Below are 21,029 nucleotides of genomic sequence, written 5' to 3' on the forward strand. Positions count from 1 at the left end.
AATATATGAATATGCAATATGCATGTACTTACCGTAATTCCAAACATAATGATCCCAATAACAATGCAAGGCCACGGCGCCGCTATCTACACACGTGGAGCTGGAGTGTAAGGAACGAAAGGTAAGCATGCAGTGAAAAATGCGAATTGTGCTTGGAATGGAGTTGTTGATGAGGATCTAACCATGTAGATGTAAGAGTGAAGGTGTGATCTTGCAATCCATATCATGATGCGGTTATTTTGATTGTTTGCTTTTCCGTAAGAGAGAAATCGAAAGGAGAGCGCTTAAATACGCATTGCCATTATTGCATTAATGTCCCGAATGCTGGATTTGGTGTGGTGTAAACGGTTGATAACTTGCCCCGCCTCCATGGGCGCGGCGTGTCTTGAAAACCTCGGTGAAATACTCGTACAGAAGTTACGTTTTCTGTAGCTCCTCTGCAGCTCTGCTCTGCATTCTGGCTAACTTTAGAATAATTGGAACAACTGGAGAATATCCCGCATGCTGAGAGTTCTGGACCTAGCTAGCTTGGCTAATAAACAACAGCTTGGAAGTTGGAAACTAGTAAGTAAATAAAACTTAAAAGACAAGGTCACAAACATGAATTAGGCCTAGACTTTGATTATTTATTGCTTTGCCTCACAACACTACTAGATCTTGATCTATTTATAAAGGCAAAAACCAGAACCTAGAACTGAATAAATACTGATATCCGAACCCACAACTCCAACGTAATACGCTGTACTTACAGATAGTAGGGAGGTCAATGCCCAAATCTAACTTTTTAATTACTAATTTGTTTATACTAAAACTAAGATTAAAAGAAAGCATTTACTTTCACTAAGAAAATCCACCCATGGCCGACTCCAGAAGTTCCATCAAATAGGAGATATCCAGCTCTTTTTATCCAGCTTCCTTCTACGCCTTTCCGTACGTAATTAGAGCCTTGAAACTATTATATTTCATGTCGCAAAGTTACGTTCATAATTAGACAGGCCCGAGGGACAAAGTTCATGATGAAGTTTAAAACTTCGCGCGAAAGTGCAATCACTCAACAGCGGCTAGCCTTGAATCGGTCGCACACGTACACACCTTCTTCTTCTAATCTTAGTTGATCCCTCCACCGACACAGGCAAGCCCCGATGCAGGCTGAAGTCCAGCCATCAATGTGCGAACGATTACATCTTCTACTACTACGAGCCGAAGACGATGGTTCAAAAATGAAGAATAGATATCAAAATTGGCAGGAAAGAAATATATATAATTCATTGATATTTACCTTAGATGTGTATTCCAATAATTTGATTTCCTCATGAGTATTCCTTATTATCAACGATCGAGAAGTTACGAGGTCCAATTAACATCCATCTTGCAGCGAACACAATTATAGCGCACATCCATGCATGCAACGTACGTGTACTAATATTTCTCTCACTCTCTCCCTCTCTCTCTCTCCCTTTCGCTATACGTAACATACACACTCACTAACCATGTATCATACAACACACACCTTCAAATCATGGCTTTCATTTCAATTCTCAATTGGAGTATAGACTGCTCACGTAGGCTTTTTTTTTACTGAAATATCTTTTTTAACACTTCTCATACATCACTGCACGACACTCGTATCTAGTGCTGTGAGAATAAGGTACTAGGGTCTATAAATAAGACTACGCTTTGCGCACGATCTGACCGGAGCTCAGATTATGTCGCAATACCCTTTATTTTTGGCGCGAACAATGACGTCACTGTTCACTGTTTTCCTTCTCATTTTGAGATGGATGTAGCTATAGGGCTCAAACCAACGCAAGATTGACAGAAACATCGTACTCTATCTACTTTCGAATGTTCAGTTTGTAAAAATCTGTATTTAAAAAGATATAATCTTTTTTCTTTATATTTTCTAGTTGTTAGAAGTGGCAATTGTGAACATCTGAAATGTTGATCTCTATCAAAAGTTCTTTACTCAAAACGGATCCCATATTTTTAGGGTCTACCTTCTGCCAATGAGAAGGTTTTTAGTGAGCAAACCTCTACGCCCTCTAGGATTTTCTTAGTCGGTGGTGCGAGTGCGTCAAGGTCGTCTGCAACCACAATTATTGGATTAAAAAACGTCAAAATCTGCAAGATTGTCAACAAATGGTGAAAGACTGTTACAGATCCGTGATAGGTATGTTGTGAAATGTATTTGTAATTTCTTTTCTTATTTTCTTCATTTTTATTTTTACATCATTTTTTTCCCTTTGCTAATTTTTTGAAGTGGGCGACGAGCGCACAAATCGTAGGTGTAGAAGCCTTACGCCCGGGTATTGGCCTCCCTACAGATTGAGCTAAGCTAATGATGGGTTGATGAAAGGCTGGTTTGCATGATGATTATTGTAACCCTGACAATAGGGTGTCTGATCGCGCACCCGATGTTGTGTGCTAAAATTCTTCCCATAGAGATTGCATGCACCCTTATCCAGTCTACGTACGTGCATTGCGCGACCATGCAAAATTGGTCAATTTTTTTTTCTTCAAATCAAGATTCAAACCTTCTTTGTGATCCTGAAGGTGATACTCAAAAAAATGATTTTTGATTTTTTTTTGCCACCACCATACCACAGGAGCAGTATCCCAAGTCCATCGCCGAAAACGCATGCAATTTTATTTCGAGTTCCAGTTGAAGGCGCCGATTTAATAATAATAATAACGGTAAACAATGCTGTTTTAAAAACCAAAGATGGCAGAATAATCCATTTTCCTCCGAGTCCAAACAGAAATCTGGACATTTGGTCCAAGTTTCTGAGTGGTGAGTTTGACAGTGCTTGAGTTGGGAAACATTTTTTTTTTAATGACAAAAAATTTCAAGTTTTTGGCTATCAAATGCTTCATGGCTGGGATTATTTTGTCATGTGGAGTTGTTGTAGACCATGTTTGTTGATATTTAGTGCCTTTTCTTGACTTTGAAATGAATAATATTGGTCTAAGAGAAGAGGCAAAACATGCGGGCCACCATCTTGGATTATAATGTTGGCATGCTTTATAATCCAAGATGGCGGCCTGCATGTTTTGCCTCTTCTCTTAGACCAATATTATTAATTTCGAAGTCGTGAAAAAGCACTAAATATCAACAAACATGGTCTACAACAGGCCTTCTCAACTGGCGGCGCGCGCGCCACTTGTGGCGCTTGCGGTCGGTTGGAGTGGCGCGCGACTGTTGCAACAAAAAAAACAAAAAACAGAAAGAAATATATTTTTTAGAATTAAATACTCAGCTAAATCAAGAAGTTGCTATCGAATTCGAACCCAAAATGCCTGTTTAACAAACAGGAAAGAAGGGAAATTTATCGTTTTTTACCATTTTATACGACTCTAAACCTAATTTCTCTGAAAAACAGTTAGCTTACGATGGGCTATCAATTGTAACATTGCCAATCTCAGGAAACGTCTTGTTTTTGTTTGTTTGATTTTCACTTTATTTTGACATTTCCCGTGTTTATTGCACCCCAAAAAACTACATATAAATTTACCTCCAGTGTAATTGTACCCAGGAATTGTACAATATGAAATTAGGATTGATTATATTGTGGAATGAAATGGTGTTAAAAATGCCCCATTTGGGCCTTTAGATCGAAAGCCCTAAAATCCACCAGCTTCAGAGGGCTCCGCCCCCTGCTACCCCCCGTTGGGGCTTAACCCCTTGACCCCATCGCAGCACAGTCAAACATACAGGGTGGCACTTCAACTACAAATTCTTTACGTTTTGGCACTTCTAATAAACTAGTTGAGAAGGCCTGGTCTACAACAACTCCACATGACAAAATAATCCCAGTTATGAATCTTTTAAAAGCATTTGATAGCCCAAAACCTGAAAATTTTCGGGATTAAAGAAAAAAAAATGCTGCAGATTTTTTTCGATCATTTTTATTGATCGGCGATCGGAAATTATTATCCGATCACCCCTGATTGGCTCAAGATCGGCCTCCGATCCGATCATCTGTTACAGGCCTAGTTTATGTACATGAACATTCAAGACCTAGGGTTGGAGTTAGGAATAGGGTTAGGGTTGGGATTAGAGTTAGGGTTAGAACTTGTCAGTAGGGGGGCTTGTCCGAGAATAAGGATCGTTTGATTTGCCTTGCCAAGTAACTGCAACTGTTTTACACTTTGTGTTCTTCTTACAGACTTTCTCTTTAGTCTAGAGCAACTTATGCAGATAAACGAAAGACAGGAATCTGTTACCAAGAGAATGATAGAGGTCTAACATGGCCTCAATAAGTCAGACTTCAACCAATCAGTCGGGCCCGCAAATGGATATGAACCCCAGAGGTGAGAAACTTTTCCATATTTTATTTTTATGTGTGCAACAGTCGGAGTTTGTACAGGCAGTTCAAAAAGGAGCTAGAAGGCCGGTACTCATCTGGAAGAAGAAGAAGAAGAAGAAGAAGAGGAAGAGGAAGAGGAAGAGGAAGAGGAAGAGGAAGAGGAAGAGGAAGAGGAAGAGGAAGAGGAAGAGGAAGAGGAAGAGGAAGAGGAAGAGGAAGAGGAAGAGGAAGAGGAAGAGGAAGAGGAAGAGGAAGAGGAAGAGGAAGAGGAAGAGGAAGAGGAAGAGGAAGAGGAAGAGGAAGAGGAAGAATGCATACATGGTATGTAAAGTATGTATAGATGGATGGATGAATGGATGAGGTGGACGCATTTTAGCTGCTCTACTTTTGACTATTTTTTTATTCCGCTGTTGTTATTGCATTTCTTCAATCTTGTCTTGCCTTCTTAATCTTTCCTCTTTCTTTCTTGCTTTATATTTTGCATGTTTTCTCATTTTCATTGTCTTTCTTTTCTCCATTGTTTGACCTTGTAATGCTTGTTTCATTCCTACTTTTTATCTTCTCTCTTTCAGTCATTCTATATTACAACGAGAGGGTTTTACATATTTGAGTTATTATTCCTCTCAGCTCACACAACACACGGTTACTCAAACCAGCAAAATATTAATGAAAAACAACTAAGATTTACCCATGATTTGGATCTTCCATTCATTAACTCATTGAATGTGCATGTGCATACATTTACATAATCATGAATATGATTATAATAGTCAAGAATGTTAACACTACTTTCTATCAGTCATTCTAGTTTTCATTTGTTGTTTATTCATTTTTTAAAGTCTTTTTTTCTTGCCTCCTTTCATTTACTTGAGCCCTCATTTATTTTTTCTCTCATTTCTGTATGAAGCTCATAAGGTAACATCGTTCAAGACATTGTTTTCTCTTTTCAAATACAGTAGATCATGCATGTTACATATTTCTTAATTAAGTTCCTTATGACTACATTCTACAGCAATCAACGTGGGTGCATTCGCAGTCGCCCGAGCCGACGAGATCAACACCATGATGCGGTCGATCTCGACGATGGGTTCGGTTCAGCGGACGTTCCAGAAGCTCCCCCGTCACATACAGAGGCGAGCCATGAGCCACAATATCAAAAGGATGCCCCGTCGCCTCAGAGATATTGCAAGGATTGAGGTACAGTGGAACCCAGTGTGGAGTCTTGCGGGTAGTCCAACATCTGGGGGGAGTTTCACAAAGATTCTAAGTTGAACTTATCTCTAAGTTGGACTTAACAATTAAGTTTTAACTATGAGTTAAGTACGACTTGGGGTCTTTGTGAAACACCCCCTGTTCCTGTAGCAATTACTCCAGGCTCGATTTCTTCAAAGGGTTACATGGTTGGAGTTGCAGTAGGGTTTTAGGTTAGGTTTAGAGTTACAGTTAGGAATAACCCTGTAAGGGGCTCTGATCGGATTGGAAGATCGAAGCGACACCCTCGCACCTTTGATCGGTATCGGTTTCGAAGATCGACCCAAAAAATTGGCTGATTTTTTTTTTTTTTTTTTTTTTAATGGCGAAAATTTTCAAGTTTTTGGCTATCAAATGCTCAAAAAAAATTCATGGCTGGGATTATTTTTTCATTTGGAGTTGTTGTAGACCATGTTTGTTGATATTTAGTACCTTTTCATGACTTTGAAATTAATAATATTGGTCTAAGAGCAGAGGCAAAACATGCGGACCGCCATCTTGGATTATAATGTAGGTACGCATTATAATCCAAGATGGCGGCCCGCATGTTTTGGTCTACAACAACTCCACATGACAAAATAATCCCAGCCATTAATTTTTTTGAGCATTTGATAGCCAAAAACTTGAATATTTTCGGCATTTAAAAAAAAAAAAAATTCTGCCGATCATTTAAATAGATCGGCGATCAGAAATTATTATCCGATCAGAAATTATTATCCGATCACCCCTGAAAGGATTGGTATCGGCGTCAGATCCGATGATCGTTTACAGGGTTAGTTAGGAACAGTGTTGGGTCCAGGGCTGAAGCAGGGAGGTAATAAAGAACGAGGGGAAACTCTTGTAATTTATTCAAACGCTTGTGTGAGTTCTAAAGCGTAACAATGGGTTGTGTGACATTCCACTTGCCTTTGAAGTTCCATGCTCCGAGCCCCTCTTCCACTACAGGGAATTTCGGAGGCCAGGCACCAGTTTCACATTTACGGTATTATAAAATATTAAAGGAAACCAAAACCTTCATACTAAGTTACTTTTATTGTAAAGTTTAAGATATTTGAAAAATATCAGTGAAAATTTGTACAAAATCGGGCAAGGAATAAGGAAGTAAGAGCTTTTTGAAATGACTAGTCACTAGAGGGGGGTATTCAATTTGATGACATCATCTGTGGACAACTCTCCGTGCCTTTTGTACATCAAATTTCATGTTTTTCCTTCTTTCTTGTGATTGAGATAATGTACTCCCCTGAAAGCAAGATATAGAATGCAAAATTATATACTTCACATGTTATGAAGTCGGATCAAGAACACAAATAAATACAAAGAAAACAAAAAAATTGTGAAATTTTATGTGCAAAAAGGAATGGAGAGTTGTTCACAGATGATGTCATCAAATTGAATACCGCCCTCTAGTGACTAGTCATTTCAAAATGCTCTAACTTTCTTATTCCTTGCCCGATTTTGTTCGAATTTTCACTGATTTTATTCAAATCTTTTAAACTTTACAATAAAAGTAACTTAGTATGAAGGTTTTGGTTTCCTTTAGATTACCGGCAAAATTACAGTGTTAATTATAAACTTTATATGGGGATTGTATTGGGAATAGTGCATCAATTTTTTTTCAAATTTAGTACTCCTCCCTTCCTATAATTTGTGTGCCAGAGTTGGTAAACAAAATATAAGATCCTGACAAAAATTCAATATTTTAGGATAATGCGCTAATTTGTGCATGATTAAACAACCTGTTATTTCATCCATGATGTACAATCTTCGATAACTTTAAGTTTGCAATGGAAATTGAAGCTAAGTAATTGTTGCAGGAGCAAGTGTAACACAACCATCTTGGGAGAAGAATCATTGTGACAAGTGCAAATATGCATTTGGTGGTACATTGTAGTAGGTTATTAAAGGGATCCAGTAACTTTGTCTCAGATTCTGAAATAAAATTCTGGATTTAGCTCATGATGCAATGATAATTATAGACCTTCAGGTCAGTCATGAACCCCATGACTTTTACAAGCCGATCGCCTCTCTGATTATCAAGATATTTATGATTGGAATTACAAATTTTGAAAACCGTTCGCCTGACGGTTTTCATAACACTACAGTCTATTGGGGAAAACGAGTATGGTAAAACCGATCACTCAAAGATTTTTACTTTTTTGAGGCACTTCTTGATCATTTTGAAGCGCAATTTTTTTAGGGCTACAATATTACACCATATCACAGACACTGATAACACGTAGGGCCGTGTATCTCAGATTTACCACTGTTAAACGATCCCTTTAAAGTAATAGGAGCAAAGATAATAAGGTTATTTTTCTCATTAACTTATTATACCAGTCTTGTCAACATTGAAATCATCCTCAATGATTCAAGAAATATTCAATTCTAATATGTTGTAAGGAAGAGATGCAATGCAAAGCAGAAAAGTAATGGCAGTTGAAGAAGTTGCCTTGAAAATTTAATATTTTAACAAGAATTAGGAGAGTGATGGGTCAGAATTGTCTGAATAATGCCATTGCATGATTCCTAGAGTGATACGATAGCAATTTAAAATATATTTGATTACCGGTAGTGTTAAATCAGAAAATTTGTGACATGTAATTTTTATTAACTAATATCAAGAGATTTTCAGGACATTAAACTTGCTAATTACATAATAAGCCTGAAAATTGAATCTTCACAACTCCTGAAATCTATGAAAGTCTTTGGTTCTTGAGTAATCTTATTAACACAAATCTTTGTTGAGAGTAGTTGTCTTTTGAATCATGTTTTGGCTGGTGCATTTCATAGGTGGAGAAAAATCCCCAAAAGAAACCCAAATCTGATGCTGATGGAGCTGCGAAAAAGTCACGTCGCCATCGCAGACGGCCTGGCAATCTTCGCGAGGAGTATGCAAAGCGGCAGATGAGGAATCGGTGGCTTGAGACGCACATCTGGCATGCCAAGCGTTTCAAGATGGTGGAACGGTGGGGATGGAAGATTCCTCTTCATCCGTCGGATAAGAGTGCTAGAGCTGCGTACAGGTAAAAGAAAAAACTCTTACTGTTCCTCTGTACCCTCTCTATGACATAATAGTTTCCATACTGTATTCAAAGTGAAATTTGACTGTATATTTTGCAATGTTATTCACATTTTATTTTATTCATACATGACACCTTTAATATCCAGACTCTAATATTCAGACTCTTTGTATGTTAAATAAATTTTTACGTCTAATTGATATAACCTGTTTGAATTTCACTAATGTTGAAATTCACATGGATTGAAAAAGGAGAACTTTCAGTCAGTCGTTTACCCTCCCCTTTTCTCACCATGTATGACTCCATTTTTTCTGAAATTCCATACTCCGTTTTAATATTCATGTTTCTATCAAAACGATATGTGTCTCTTTCTGCTGCTCATAGTTTGACCTTTTCTTTCCATAACTCATAGCTTTCGATAGCTCAGTCGGTAGAGCAGTGGTCTAGTGATCCGGTGACCCGGGTTCAAAACCAAGTCGATGCGCTAGTACCCTTTGGTAAGGCATTAGTCCTTCGGAGAGGACCTAAAGCCATCGACCGTCTGGTTACTTACTTACGAGCATTTATGCTTTCTTAGCCATCAGGTAAAATAACCACCAGCACATTAAAAATAACCACCACCACTGTTTTGTTTTTTGTAGAGCAACAGCGAGGCATTGTGTGATGAGTGATATCTCCTACCATCAGGTCATTGAAGTTCAAGGGTCAGAGGTCAATATCCTATCGGCCATGAAGCACTTGACAAGCCCACAAGTTGGTAAGTCAAATCAGAGAACGGTGTTTGTATTCACTTTAGGATGATGCTTATCCTTTCTGCATGTGGTCAAAACTTTATTTACAAAGTGAATAAAAGGCTGACAATAGTCGGTTTGTCGTTATCACCATTTCGGTGAAGCATACTTTAATCCCAGCTTATGTGGAATATTTGTTTTCAAACTAAAAAGTCATATAAAAACCCAGAAAAACAGAATTGTGACCATTAGTGAACCGTCAATTACCTTGTATACAAATGGCTATATAATCCATTGTAAATAAGTTTCAGGAGTTTCATTTCGAGTCATTCTTTAAAGGTACTATGTCCCATTTGCAGGCCAAAAAAATGAAAAAGTTAAATTTCAACTGCATTTGAAAGATAGAACTTCCCTATAAAAAAAGGTGGGGCTTGAAAATGTCTTCAAGTGAGAAAATAACGACTATTAGTTGTCAAATCGACTTTAGGGCTATAGAGCCCAAAAGTAATAGTCTTGATTTTCAGACAATTGTACCGAATGGTCATACGTTAGTGCTGCGCAAAGATTCAATCAGTTTAATCTTCTCCATCACAAGAAGTGGGTTATGATGTAGACAAATGCTCATGTACCCTTTACAACTCTTTTCATGTATGTTATTACCAAAGAAGAAAAAAAGCCAGTCAGTCACTCAATACTGACAATAGTGTCTGACAGTGAAGTCTAGCAAGTAAACGGGTTTCCTTGCATAATTTGAATATGAGGACACTGCTAACGTTTAAATTTCACAGATAGGACATACATGACATATTCATAATTCCTGCAAAGTTCTACAGAATTTGAGGTTGGCTGCAAAAGGGACATTGTACCTTTAAAAAGAAATAGGTAAGAATCTTCCATTGGGGATAAAAAATATGTGTACATGCTCCTCTTTCTTATAAAAGAACAAAAAATGATTTATAGTCAAAATGTGCAGTACAAGTATGGCAAGGATGTGCACTTGATTTGTCCCTCAGGCCTAACGATGGCTTCCAGAGCATACCTGCATGGCACCAGACACGGGGAGGTGCTCCTGTATCAGAAGGACACCTACCCTCACGGAGCCATAGGCCCAGTGGACTACCTCTGGCATTGTGAGCTCCATGCCTCCCCTCCTGCTGGAGCAGCTGAGAGACAGGTAGGAGATTCCATCAAATCGGACTTCCAGCATGATGTTATCAAAGGAGGGAGGCAAAAACATGTTGCAAGAATGCAGAGCCGTCTATACACAGAGTTTGGCCAACTTGGTTTCACTGGGTCACAACATGGAGTATATTCTTTTGTTTTGTGCTTGCCCAACAATGCAGTATAGTCACCATATTGTGTCCAACTCGACCCAGGTTGGCCAAACTCTGTGTATAGATGGCTCTGGTTGCAGGAATTCACAATTTTGTTCTCCCCCAACCCCCCCCCCCCTAAAGACACATTGTTCCTTTCCAAACATTGCTGTATTTGCTGTTTGATTCTCTTAGACCTATTCAGACAAGACACAGTTAACTGCTGTAAAAATGTCTTTAGATCAATTGCAAGTGGCAATATTTTTGTTTGGAGGGGTACTTCATGTAGCTGCAGCAAGGCCCCTATATGTACTCATAGCTGCTAACCATTCCTGGACGAACGATTCCTATGTTTTGGTCTTCAGGCTATTGTTTTGAGCCCTACATTCCTCTCTTTTTCTGAAATATACTGTGTGAAATGTATACAAAATTGACTGTAGTCCTAATTTCGTCTTGAGAGAGATTCCTGATTTTTTGTGCTGTGAAGGGTTGGCAAAGTATGTGTACTCACTGCTTTGTGTGTTATGTGAAGTGCACATCTTTTATTTATCGCCGCAGTTTTTCCTTAAGTAGTTTTCTACCTCCTGTCTGAATGTGCCTTTGCATGCTAATTGTTTCCAGGAGTTGAAGAGAGAGGATGGGGTCAACGGAGATGATGAGAAGGTGACGACTGACAGGAGACTCTGGATGTGGGTACATCCTTCCTGCTGGAGGGAAGTCTTGGAGGAGCTGAAGGGAGTGTGTTCTGATTACAATGGTTAGTGTTACATTCTAATGGATATCATTCCTGGGGGGTGTTTCATAAAGAATTTGTAAAGTTACCCATGACTTTACGAACGACTTGTATATGAAGTGCCAGATAGGATGCCCAAATTTTTTTCTGATATTTCCAATAACCTCAATTAAATTATGGCAAAAAATATACTTTGCATTAAAAATGTTTGTTATAATAAGAATGTTAGTCTACATCCGCGCAGTTCAACTTAATAAATAATAATCAATAATGATTGAGCATCCCATTTGGCTTTGCATATACAAGTCATTTGTAAAGTCATGCGTAACTTTACAAATGACTTGTTTAAAGTCATGCGTAACTTTACAAATGACTTGTTTAAAGTCATGCGTAACTTTACAAATAGCTTTATGAAACACCCCCCTGCTTTATGATTGATAATTACACTGGCCGTTGTGCATGAATGCAGAGCCCCTAGGCCAATACAATTTGACAATTGGAAGAAAAAAGCTTTTAGCAAACCCTTCATCATAAGAAAAGCTTTGAAGAATTGCGTGGAAAAATTTTAAGGATCTTCAATGATCCATATACTTTGTAGATTTTCTTTATACATCGATATGACCAGATTTGACTGGTACTGGGACATGCCAACTGCAACACAGCTTGCTCGGATTAGAATGGTGGGTGTTACAGGTAAAAGGGAGTAGGTCTTCAGCTTCATTGTGCAGAAGGCCATAATTCGCTGACACCAGACTTATTCGCAATACCATTAATGGGTGTACAAGTCTGCACCCAGCTAACCTGTAGGGCTATCAAGAAATACCCCCTAGTCTCTTGAAGAGTCTTAGGGCGAGGGAAAAGTATGATAATGACTTTACCATATGGGGGAATGGATGGAAAATGCAAAGCATCACATAAGGCATGTTGGTCATAAAACTGAGGGCTAATCCTTGTGATGGACATTGGGTTAACACCTGAGGGGTGTAGAATACCCCATGAGAGGCCACTCATATTTGTCTTTAAAGATAAAGACCAGTTATGGTCATGCGATTGCATTGTGAAAGAAACGTTGTGGAATCAGAAAAGATTGATCATCTAGCATATAAGTATTGATGTGTACTGCAAGGTTCTGGAATCATCAAAATGATAAGAAATTTTGCTCAGTCTTGGTAAAGTTAAAAGCACTGTACACAGAAAGGTGTATACGGAATTACGCGACACTTGTGCGACACGTGCGCGATATCTATCAGGTCCAAATAGATATAATAATTTACCAAATATATTCTCAGCAAAATTTGTATCATCACGTATTAGTCAAAACATATTCTTTCACATGATTGGTAATACCTGTAAGAGCTTCCATTTCATTTTTTGAGAGGGGGGCGTTTCCAAAACTGATCTTTATCTTTAAAAGGATATAACTCCTCCTTTATGATTGATAACCACGCCGGCCTTTGTGCATAAATGTAGAGTTCTTTATAGACCAATCTAATGATTTGGAGAAAAACCCAACTGAAGTTACTTGTAAATCTTCCTGTGAACTTTCACATCATGAGAAAAGCTTTGAAGAATTATGAGGTAAACTAGATGGAATTTTGACTGCGCGCAGTCGAAAATGATGCCTCCGCCATAGAGCAATTTAAACAAGTTTGGAGTTTAAATCTCCAGTGGTTCTTGAGATATCATGATAACAATCTCAATGTATGGAATTTCATAAGTTGACCTCTGTGACCCTTGACCTGTGACCTACGTGCTCCAAAATCTAATCAGATTGTCTTCCTATGGTAATACACACTATCATTAAGTTTGAAGTTTAAATCTCCAGTGGTTCTTGAGATATTATGATATGGTGATACATACTATCATTAAGTTTGAAGTGAAAATTCTCCAGTGGTTCTTGAGATATCGCGATAACGATCTCAATGTATGGAATTTCATAAGTTGACCTCTGTGACCCTTGACCTTTGACCTACGTGCTCCAAAATCTAATCAGATTGTCTTCCTATGGTGATACACACTATCATTAAGTTTGAAGTTTAAATCTCCAGTGGTTCTTGAGATATTATGATAACAATCTCAATGTATGGAATTTCATAAGTTGACCTCTGTGACCCTTGACCTTTGACCTACGTGCTCCAAAATCTAATCAGATCGTCTTCATATGGTGATACATACTATCCTTAAGTTTGAAGTTTTTACATCTCCAGTGATTCTTGAGATATCATGATAACAATCTCAATGTATGGAATTTCATAAGTTGACCTCTATGACCCTTGGCCTTTGACCTACGTGCTCCAAAATGTAATCAGATTGTTTTCCTATAGTGATACACACTATCACTAAGTTTGAAGTTTAAATCTCCAGTGGTTCTTGAGATATCATGATAACAATCTCAATGTATGGAATTTCATAAGTTGACCTCTGTGACCCTTGACCTTTGACCTACGTGCTCCAAAATGTAATCAAATTGTTTTCCTATAGTGATACACACTATCACTAAGTTTGAAGTTTAAATCTCAAATGGTTCTTGAGATATCGTGCTAACAAACTCAATACAAGGAATTTCATAAGTTGACCTCTGTGACCTGTGACCTTTGACCTACGTACTCCAAAATATAATCAGATCGTCTTCCTATGGTGATAAATACTATTCCCGAGTCTTAAGTTTAAATCTTAAATGGTTTTGAGATATTGTGATAACGGTCAAACGGGACGGACGTACGGACGTACGGACGGACAACCCGAAAACATGATGCCTCCGGCACCACCTTCGGTGGCGGAGGCATAAAAAAGATTTCACAGCTTTTTTGGTCTTTCATAAATCATTTTCCTTATGCAACGATATGACCAGATCTGACTGGTACTTGGGCATGTTTATGAAACCCTATGCAGAAAGCTCTGAAGCTTATCCATTCTTTAAACCTTTTGCTATATCACATTATCTATCAGGTCTGATGATCAGGGTCCTGTTTCATAACAATTGTTACAATAACTGTTATAAGCTATTGAAATCATGGCATTTGATTGGCATAGAGCAAATTTGTCCCAGATTTGTATATATTTTTTATTGATAACAAATTTTGTGAAACAGGCCCCGTATCAGGGTGAATTGGCTCCACATGGGAGAGTCCTCATAACTTTTATTTAGCGAACAATTTTAATATCTATGGCATAATCTTCAGTGAGTTAAAGAGAGGTGGTAAAACATAACAATCGTGTCGCTTTTCTTCATCTTGCAGTGTCTATAACACCCCTTGAAGATGAGCTCCTTAGATTCCGTCTCCAAGGACCCCTGGCCCATCCCATCCTCCTAGATGCCCTCCAGGTTGCTATGGTAACGCCTCATGATAAGCAAGATGGAGGAAGTGAGATGTCATACTGGTGGGAGCAATACTATGAGGTAAGCAAACGTATGTATGCATCTTGATACCGAATATGTCATGAAATGAGTGGAAGGGTTCTTACTGGAGGCCTGTTCTAAAAGACATAGTGACAGCATGCCTTTCAATAAAAAGAAAACTGTGAAAATATTTTTTTTTCTCGAATTAACTGCAATCAGTATTTAAGTTTCATTCTTCATTCTATTATTTTCTCACAGTGATAACCGGTATGTGTATTTTTTGCAACCCTCTAGGTATCAAAAGTATTCAATGTAATTTCATTTTCAATGTGGTGTGCATTTGCGAGAAGTAATATCTGCAGAAATATGAAAAGGTTTCCGTAAAGTCAAACTTCTGAGAGGAATACTGATAATTGCAGCATCTTAGTGAAGTAGGTCATGTGGTTACTGTGTTCTAAGGTCCTGGGTTCGATTCCTGGGAGGAGCCAAAAAAAGATTGAAGTGTCAGCTCCTGGCTGGTAGCAACCTGATGCACAGTTAACTGCATACCATAATGTGATGCCCTTAGAACCTACAAAAGATGCTATGAATGCTTGAGAAGCGCTCTGGGAATAGACACTAAAAACAATCAAACGGTTTACTCACATATTCAAATGTTATACATACTTTTTAATCAAAGGTTCTTCGTTGTTTTTGATAACCTGAAAGCTTGCCTGAGACTTGCCTGATATAGCAACATATAATGTATGCAGAGTGGATTCCAAGGATTGTAGTTCATTCATTAATTTTTTTAAATGAAAGACACATCCATAAATTTGAATATGTTAGTAAACCTGACAACCTGTCTATTAAACCTGAGATAATCTTTAAAGTAGTTTCCAAGCTTAACTGGGATGGGATGTGTTGTAATTTCAATTGCCCCTCCCCCCCCCCCCCCTAAAAAAAAAATTAAAAAAAAAAAATTAGTATAATAAAATATATAAACAAATATGCAACTTTCATCAAACAGCATGTACTGGTGAATGTGTTTAAACCTCTTTTTTGTAATTACATGTACAGTTCGCAAACCATTGTCATACACAAAATTTAAAGAAATTAAAGTACAGGGTTATTATATTACTTCTGATTTAGGCATGAAATATTCCACATGATCAAACTTGCATGAGCATGTTGCATGCACCTGTTTATATTGTAGGAGGGATTATTTGCTAATCTTTATCCAAGCATTCAGCACACCAGCTCAATTGCCTCTACATATATTCACTTTGCCAGCTTACATCGTTAGAAAGGCTAATTTCATGGTCTGGTGGAGTAGACAGGCCAAAGATATGCATAACTACTAACTACATCAAAAAGTTGCAATGGGACCTACTATAGCCATGTTCAGACGGGGCTTTAGGCGTAAGTTTTCCCCTGCAGCAATAAATATTCCAAAAATATTTGACTCACACCATTAGTTGTCCATACGCTCTTACTCGGACCAACTTGTCACAGTTAAGTTAACGCGACACCAACCTAGTCTTACTCAGCGTAACTTCTGGAAGTGGTGGCGACCGCACTAGTCAACCTCAACCCAGCTTTCGCATCTAAACCAAAGGATATTTTTCGATTGCAAACAAACACATTTCTAAACCATAAAAATCACTCTAAAGGCATAAAAAAACTTGCATGTGGTATTAAAACACTGTGGCCCGAATTCACAAAGGAGGTTTGTCGACAAACCGAGGTTTATGTGCGTCATACAACGTGTTTTGACATGTTTTTTACAAATCTTGGTTTGTAAAAAACAAAAGGAGGTTTGCCGACAAACCTCCTTTGTGAATTCGGGACTGTAGGTTTGGCACCAGAAATGTTAAATGTTTGGTCATACAACCCTTGTGAAAGGTCACAGATACTCCCGAGTGCCAAGTGAGAGCATCCACACGGTAAACTTACGCTATCCTCTAGTCGTTATTAGCGCGTTACTCCTGGAAAAATTCAGGAGTTAATCCGTCGGTGTATAGGTCGGTGTAGCTAACACGACTATTGGTCAGACGGTCACTACGTTGACCTTTACAAAGACCAAAAATTGCCATCATGTGAACACGGCTATTATCTAAAACCCTTCAACCTATGCCAAGTATAGAGTTTCATTAATACCATGTTACATAACTGAAAAGAAGAGAAACAAAACAGCACCAGATAGGTTCACTTAAATACTTAATCCTCTTCTATTAACTGACAGGGATGAGCAGGAAGTTCTTTTTGTGCTCACCTAACGGTAACCTTACCTTTCACATGATATTGCATGTCCTATTATAACTTTAAAGGCATCGTTTAACAGTTTAAAATCTGAGATGCATGGCCCTACATGTTATCAGTGTCTGTGATATGGTGTAATATTGAAGCCTTAAAAAAATTGTGCTTCAAAATGATCATGAAGTGTCTCAAAGAGTAAAAATCTTTGAGTGACCGGTTTTACCATACCGGTACTCATTTTCCCCAATAGACTCCAGTGTTATAAAAACCGTTAGGAAAACGAAAAATGAAATTTCGATTTCCAATCACAAATATCTTGATAATCAGACAGGTGATCAGCTTGTAAACGTCATGGGATTCCTGGCTGACCTAAAGGTTTATAATTGTGATTGCAGGGTGAGCTAAATCCAGGATTTTGTTTCAGAATCTGAGGCAATGTTACAGAGTCACTTTAAGATTTCCCGCAAAGATACACAACACATGTGTTGATATGCCGTGTTCTGTAACAGTGCATGTTTTATGGCAAAAGTGATGAGCCCCATTTCCTAAATGAGCCCCCCCCCCCCCCCCCCCCCCAAAAAAAAAAAAAGAAGAAAAAGTTAAGCTTAAAGTTGGGACAAGTAAATGATCATACTTACAAGTTTTTCCTTCTGGGCCATGCATATTTAGCCTTGACATTTGAAGCAATTATTGAGCATAGTTTCAACACTTATGTTCTTGTCTCTAACAATAGTGCATCTATATTGATACTTTTTATTTTTCATTTGAGAAACTTCTCTGACTCGAGACATTCCTAAGTTTATTCCCAAGAAGATCAACATTTATACCTTTGTTACTTAGGGGGGTGTGATGGTCATGTAACCGAGAGGTCCAGGGTTCAAATTAATCATTAATCCTCATTACCAAGTCCCTCAGGGAAGACTTAACGCCTTTGAGTCCCTGGTTGCTTACTTACAAGCATACACATGCTTTCTTAGCAGCATGGTAAAAACCAAACCAAACCAAACCAACTAATAATATTGACTTGAGATACAGTGGTTTACAACGTACATGTCCATTTGCTCACAGTAGTACATGGAGCATCCCGGTGTAGATGCAAATGGTTATTTTCCTTCCTTCCAAACTTTTCCCCAGGATGCCACCCACCTGCAGACCTACAAGCAGCAGATGGAGACATGGGCGGGGTTTAGGGAGCTGCAGACGGCCTCTGAGGTACCGACCAACGCCGTGGTGTCGCTGGTCGTCCGAGATTCTCGTGTCCTACTGCCAAAGAAGAGAACTAAAGTGATGGTGGATTCAGATAATCTTGCAGGTGTGGTTACGTGATTTTGATAAAAGGAACAATACATATCAGATTTTCTTGACAGCATTGTTATTTTTTATTCATTTGATATTTTGAATTTAAAACCTGGTGTATGTGTTTGTATAATTGTATTCTTTTGCAAATGATATTGACAGAAAGTTGTCTCATACCTATTGCTCATTCTACTTTTAAGATTTGTGTTTTATTATTGCTCACAAAATATAGTCCAGGTTATTTTTCTTCCAGTAGTTAAAACATCATACCTGTACGTTTTATTTCTCTTTATTCCTGCAGATGAGCCTTCCAATCAGAGAGCTCACAAGCTTCCTGCAGAGACTAGCAACTCGCCTCTCTGGTCTCCAGTGGTCAGAACGTCTGTGGCTGCAGAACAATGTCCAAACCATGAACTAAACCTGCTCAGGTCCAAGCTCCTGGTTCCTGGAACTGACCTGAACCTAGGCCGATCTGAAGCCCGCATTCCGGTCCTACTCCTACATCGCTCTGGGATCAGGACCTCTGTCGGTAACGAAGGGAACGAGAGTACAGGGATGCTGGGGTACAGTGGAGGATGGGACGTTGTGTTGCCACGGAAATGGGGGATGCCTTTCTGGATAGGGTTGGTGTACAGAGGAGCAAGGGCGTGTGGGCTTCGTGAAGCAGGAAAAGTGGCCCTTCATCGCAGCATGCCACGGTTCCCATACGACTACCCTGATTCTGACGCAGGGTGTGACATCAGCAAGTCCATCGCTGATGACCTGGAGCAGACCTTTTTAAGGAAGCCTCCAGCAAAGAGATCAAATCATGCCAAACTTGGAATAGCAGCTCCTTTCTGTCCACCATGGTCACAACTTATCATTGAGTGGGGCCTTAAGGAGACTGGTGATCAGATCTCAGAGTCTGGAGTAGATACTTGTGTGAGTAGCATGCCAGAAGACTGGTATGTGCTTAGGAACAAGGAGAAGCTTGGTTTGTTTAGGACTGTCATGCAAGGGTGGTCCAAGAAGGTGGGAGGAGGAGGAGGCAGAAAGCAAGGCAAGTGGAACACCAAAAGTGTGAAAGGTAGCTCAAGAACAGAAGGCAAGGAGTGTCCTGGCCACCTGTCCTTAGAGCCCTTGACCCAAGTGCTTGTCCCTTCGGAGAAGAGAACCATTGTGTGGGTGGGATTACGTATGGTGACCAGGGGTTTCCCATCCCAGTTTGCGATCATCTGTCTTCCCAGTGCCGCAGACCTGGCTGAACTTGGCCGAAATCCTAACTATGGTGGCCCAGAAGAGCCTGTGCACAAGGAATTCCGTCTGAAGAAGAAAAGGAAGTTGGAGAAAGGGCAGAAGGGGTCAAAGGCCAAGAAGGCAAAGGTCGCCCAAGAAAGCAGACCAGAGCCTCCATCTACACCAGGGGACTTTGGATTTGTGATTGAAAGCAAGGATGAATTTGGAGGTAGGGAAGTGGGGACGACTAGTGAGTTGGTTTCTAGTGAATCAAAGGTAGAGAATTCTGGTTTAATTAGTGCCGTTGCTTTGAGCAACAAGAGTGACACTGTTAGTGTAGCTGCTGATACAACCCTGAAGTTGATAGGTCTCAAAGACTCAAAGCAAGCAACACCTACAACAGGTGTTGATACAAGTAAAACAATGACACCATCAGAACATTCATCCCCACCAGCCTCCACTCATGCTGAAGCAACAGTTAACGCTGCCACCAACACAACTGTTCAGTCGGAAGTAGTAGCTTTCGAGGCATCATCCGCTACAACAAATGTTGAACATTCTGCTACAGCTGTAAGCAAATCACCCGCCACTTGCTTGCTGCCCGCACATCCAGAACTCCTCAAGTCCTGTACCCGTTCAGTCATAGGCTTTGTGACAAACGGAGCACAGTCCTTCAGCTGCGGCAAGGGGATGGGTGTGGGGTTCTGTGCCACACTGGGTCTCTTGAACCTGTTGAGGAACTCACCCAGAGGTCGAAAGCTTGTGGTACTGGTGAGAGACGTCCAGAGTTTGCAGTACAGATTCGCTTATATTTATGTGCCTTCCAGTTAGATTTAATAAAATGGACATTGAATGTGAGGTGGCACAAAGGAATTATATTATATTTTATCTAACAATGTTCATATATTGAAGCTTAGAGATAAAATTGAGTTCTGGGGGGTGCTTCTCAAAGAACCAAAGTCGGACTTAACTCTAAGTTGGACTTAAAAATTATGGAGAGCCATTTGTAGTCTTAACATAAAATATATTCAAAAGCAAAAATTCAAGTATTTTAGACTTTTTATAAATTCCACATCAAGATCATGATATCTACCATGATAATAAAAAATATGAATGATTTGAATCAACATTTTATGCCTTTTAAAATAACTTTTACAAATATTTTCAAGGATGCTAATCGCTTTCCATAATTGTTAAGTCCAACTTATAGATAAGTTCAACTTAGGATCTTTGTGAAACACCCCCAGGTTATGCGATTGCATTGTGAAAGAAACATGGAATCGATCAGAAAAGGTTGATCATCAAGCATATAAATATTGGTGCATACTGCAAGGTTCTGGAATCATCAAAATTATAACAAATTTGGCCCAGTCTTGGTAAAGTTATAAGCACTGTACACAGAGGATGTATATGGGACTACACGAACATGTGGCATAAAAACTGTCCCGATTGTTATGATGTTAGTGTTACATGCCATATTTAGAATATTAAGGCATTTCATTTGAAGAACCATGCTTTTCAGGGAACATTTTGTATCCGATGTTCTTCCACATTTGCATAATATAAACAATGATAACGCTCACAA

At 39.0% G+C, this 21,029-nt stretch overlaps 1 protein-coding gene across 2 annotated transcripts; it reads left to right on the plus strand.

Moving 5' to 3' along the window:
• The first annotated feature begins 32 nt into the window (after window positions 1-32).
• Window positions 33-20,429, plus strand: LOC100889120 (ribonucleases P/MRP protein subunit POP1). Of its 2 annotated transcripts, XM_030982694.1 has the most exons (10): window positions 33-121; window positions 4,167-4,311; window positions 5,320-5,504; window positions 8,349-8,581; window positions 9,220-9,335; window positions 10,323-10,483; window positions 11,244-11,379; window positions 14,595-14,755; window positions 18,068-18,245; window positions 18,531-20,429. In XM_030982694.1, exons 2-10 carry the CDS (start codon window positions 4,248-4,250, stop codon window positions 20,273-20,275), a joined length of 2,979 nt encoding a protein of 992 aa, XP_030838554.1. In that variant the 5' UTR covers window positions 33-121; window positions 4,167-4,247; the 3' UTR covers window positions 20,276-20,429. The 2 variants fall into 2 exon arrangements, with proteins under 2 accessions (XP_030838554.1, XP_030838555.1); XM_030982695.1 differs by lacking the exon at window positions 33-121 and having other exon boundaries at window positions 3,921-4,311.
• Window positions 20,430-21,029: the final 600 nt, after the last annotated feature.

Source organism: Strongylocentrotus purpuratus, unplaced genomic scaffold (genome assembly GCF_000002235.5).
Source record: "Strongylocentrotus purpuratus isolate Spur 01 unplaced genomic scaffold, Spur_5.0 spur5_scaffold_13, whole genome shotgun sequence".
In the NCBI taxonomy this organism is placed as follows: Eukaryota; Metazoa; Echinodermata; class Echinoidea; order Camarodonta; family Strongylocentrotidae; genus Strongylocentrotus; species Strongylocentrotus purpuratus.

Coding starts and splice junctions, on each gene's coding strand:
- LOC100889120 (XM_030982694.1), top strand. CDS start 4,248: ATGGCCTCAATAAGTCAGACTTCAACCAATCAGTCGGGCCCGCAAATG. Junction 4,312..5,319: donor AATGGATATGAACCCCAGAG/GTGAGAAACTTT, acceptor TACATTCTACAG/CAATCAACGTGGGTGCATTC. Junction 5,505..8,348: donor GAGATATTGCAAGGATTGAG/GTACAGTGGAAC, acceptor TGCATTTCATAG/GTGGAGAAAAATCCCCAAAA.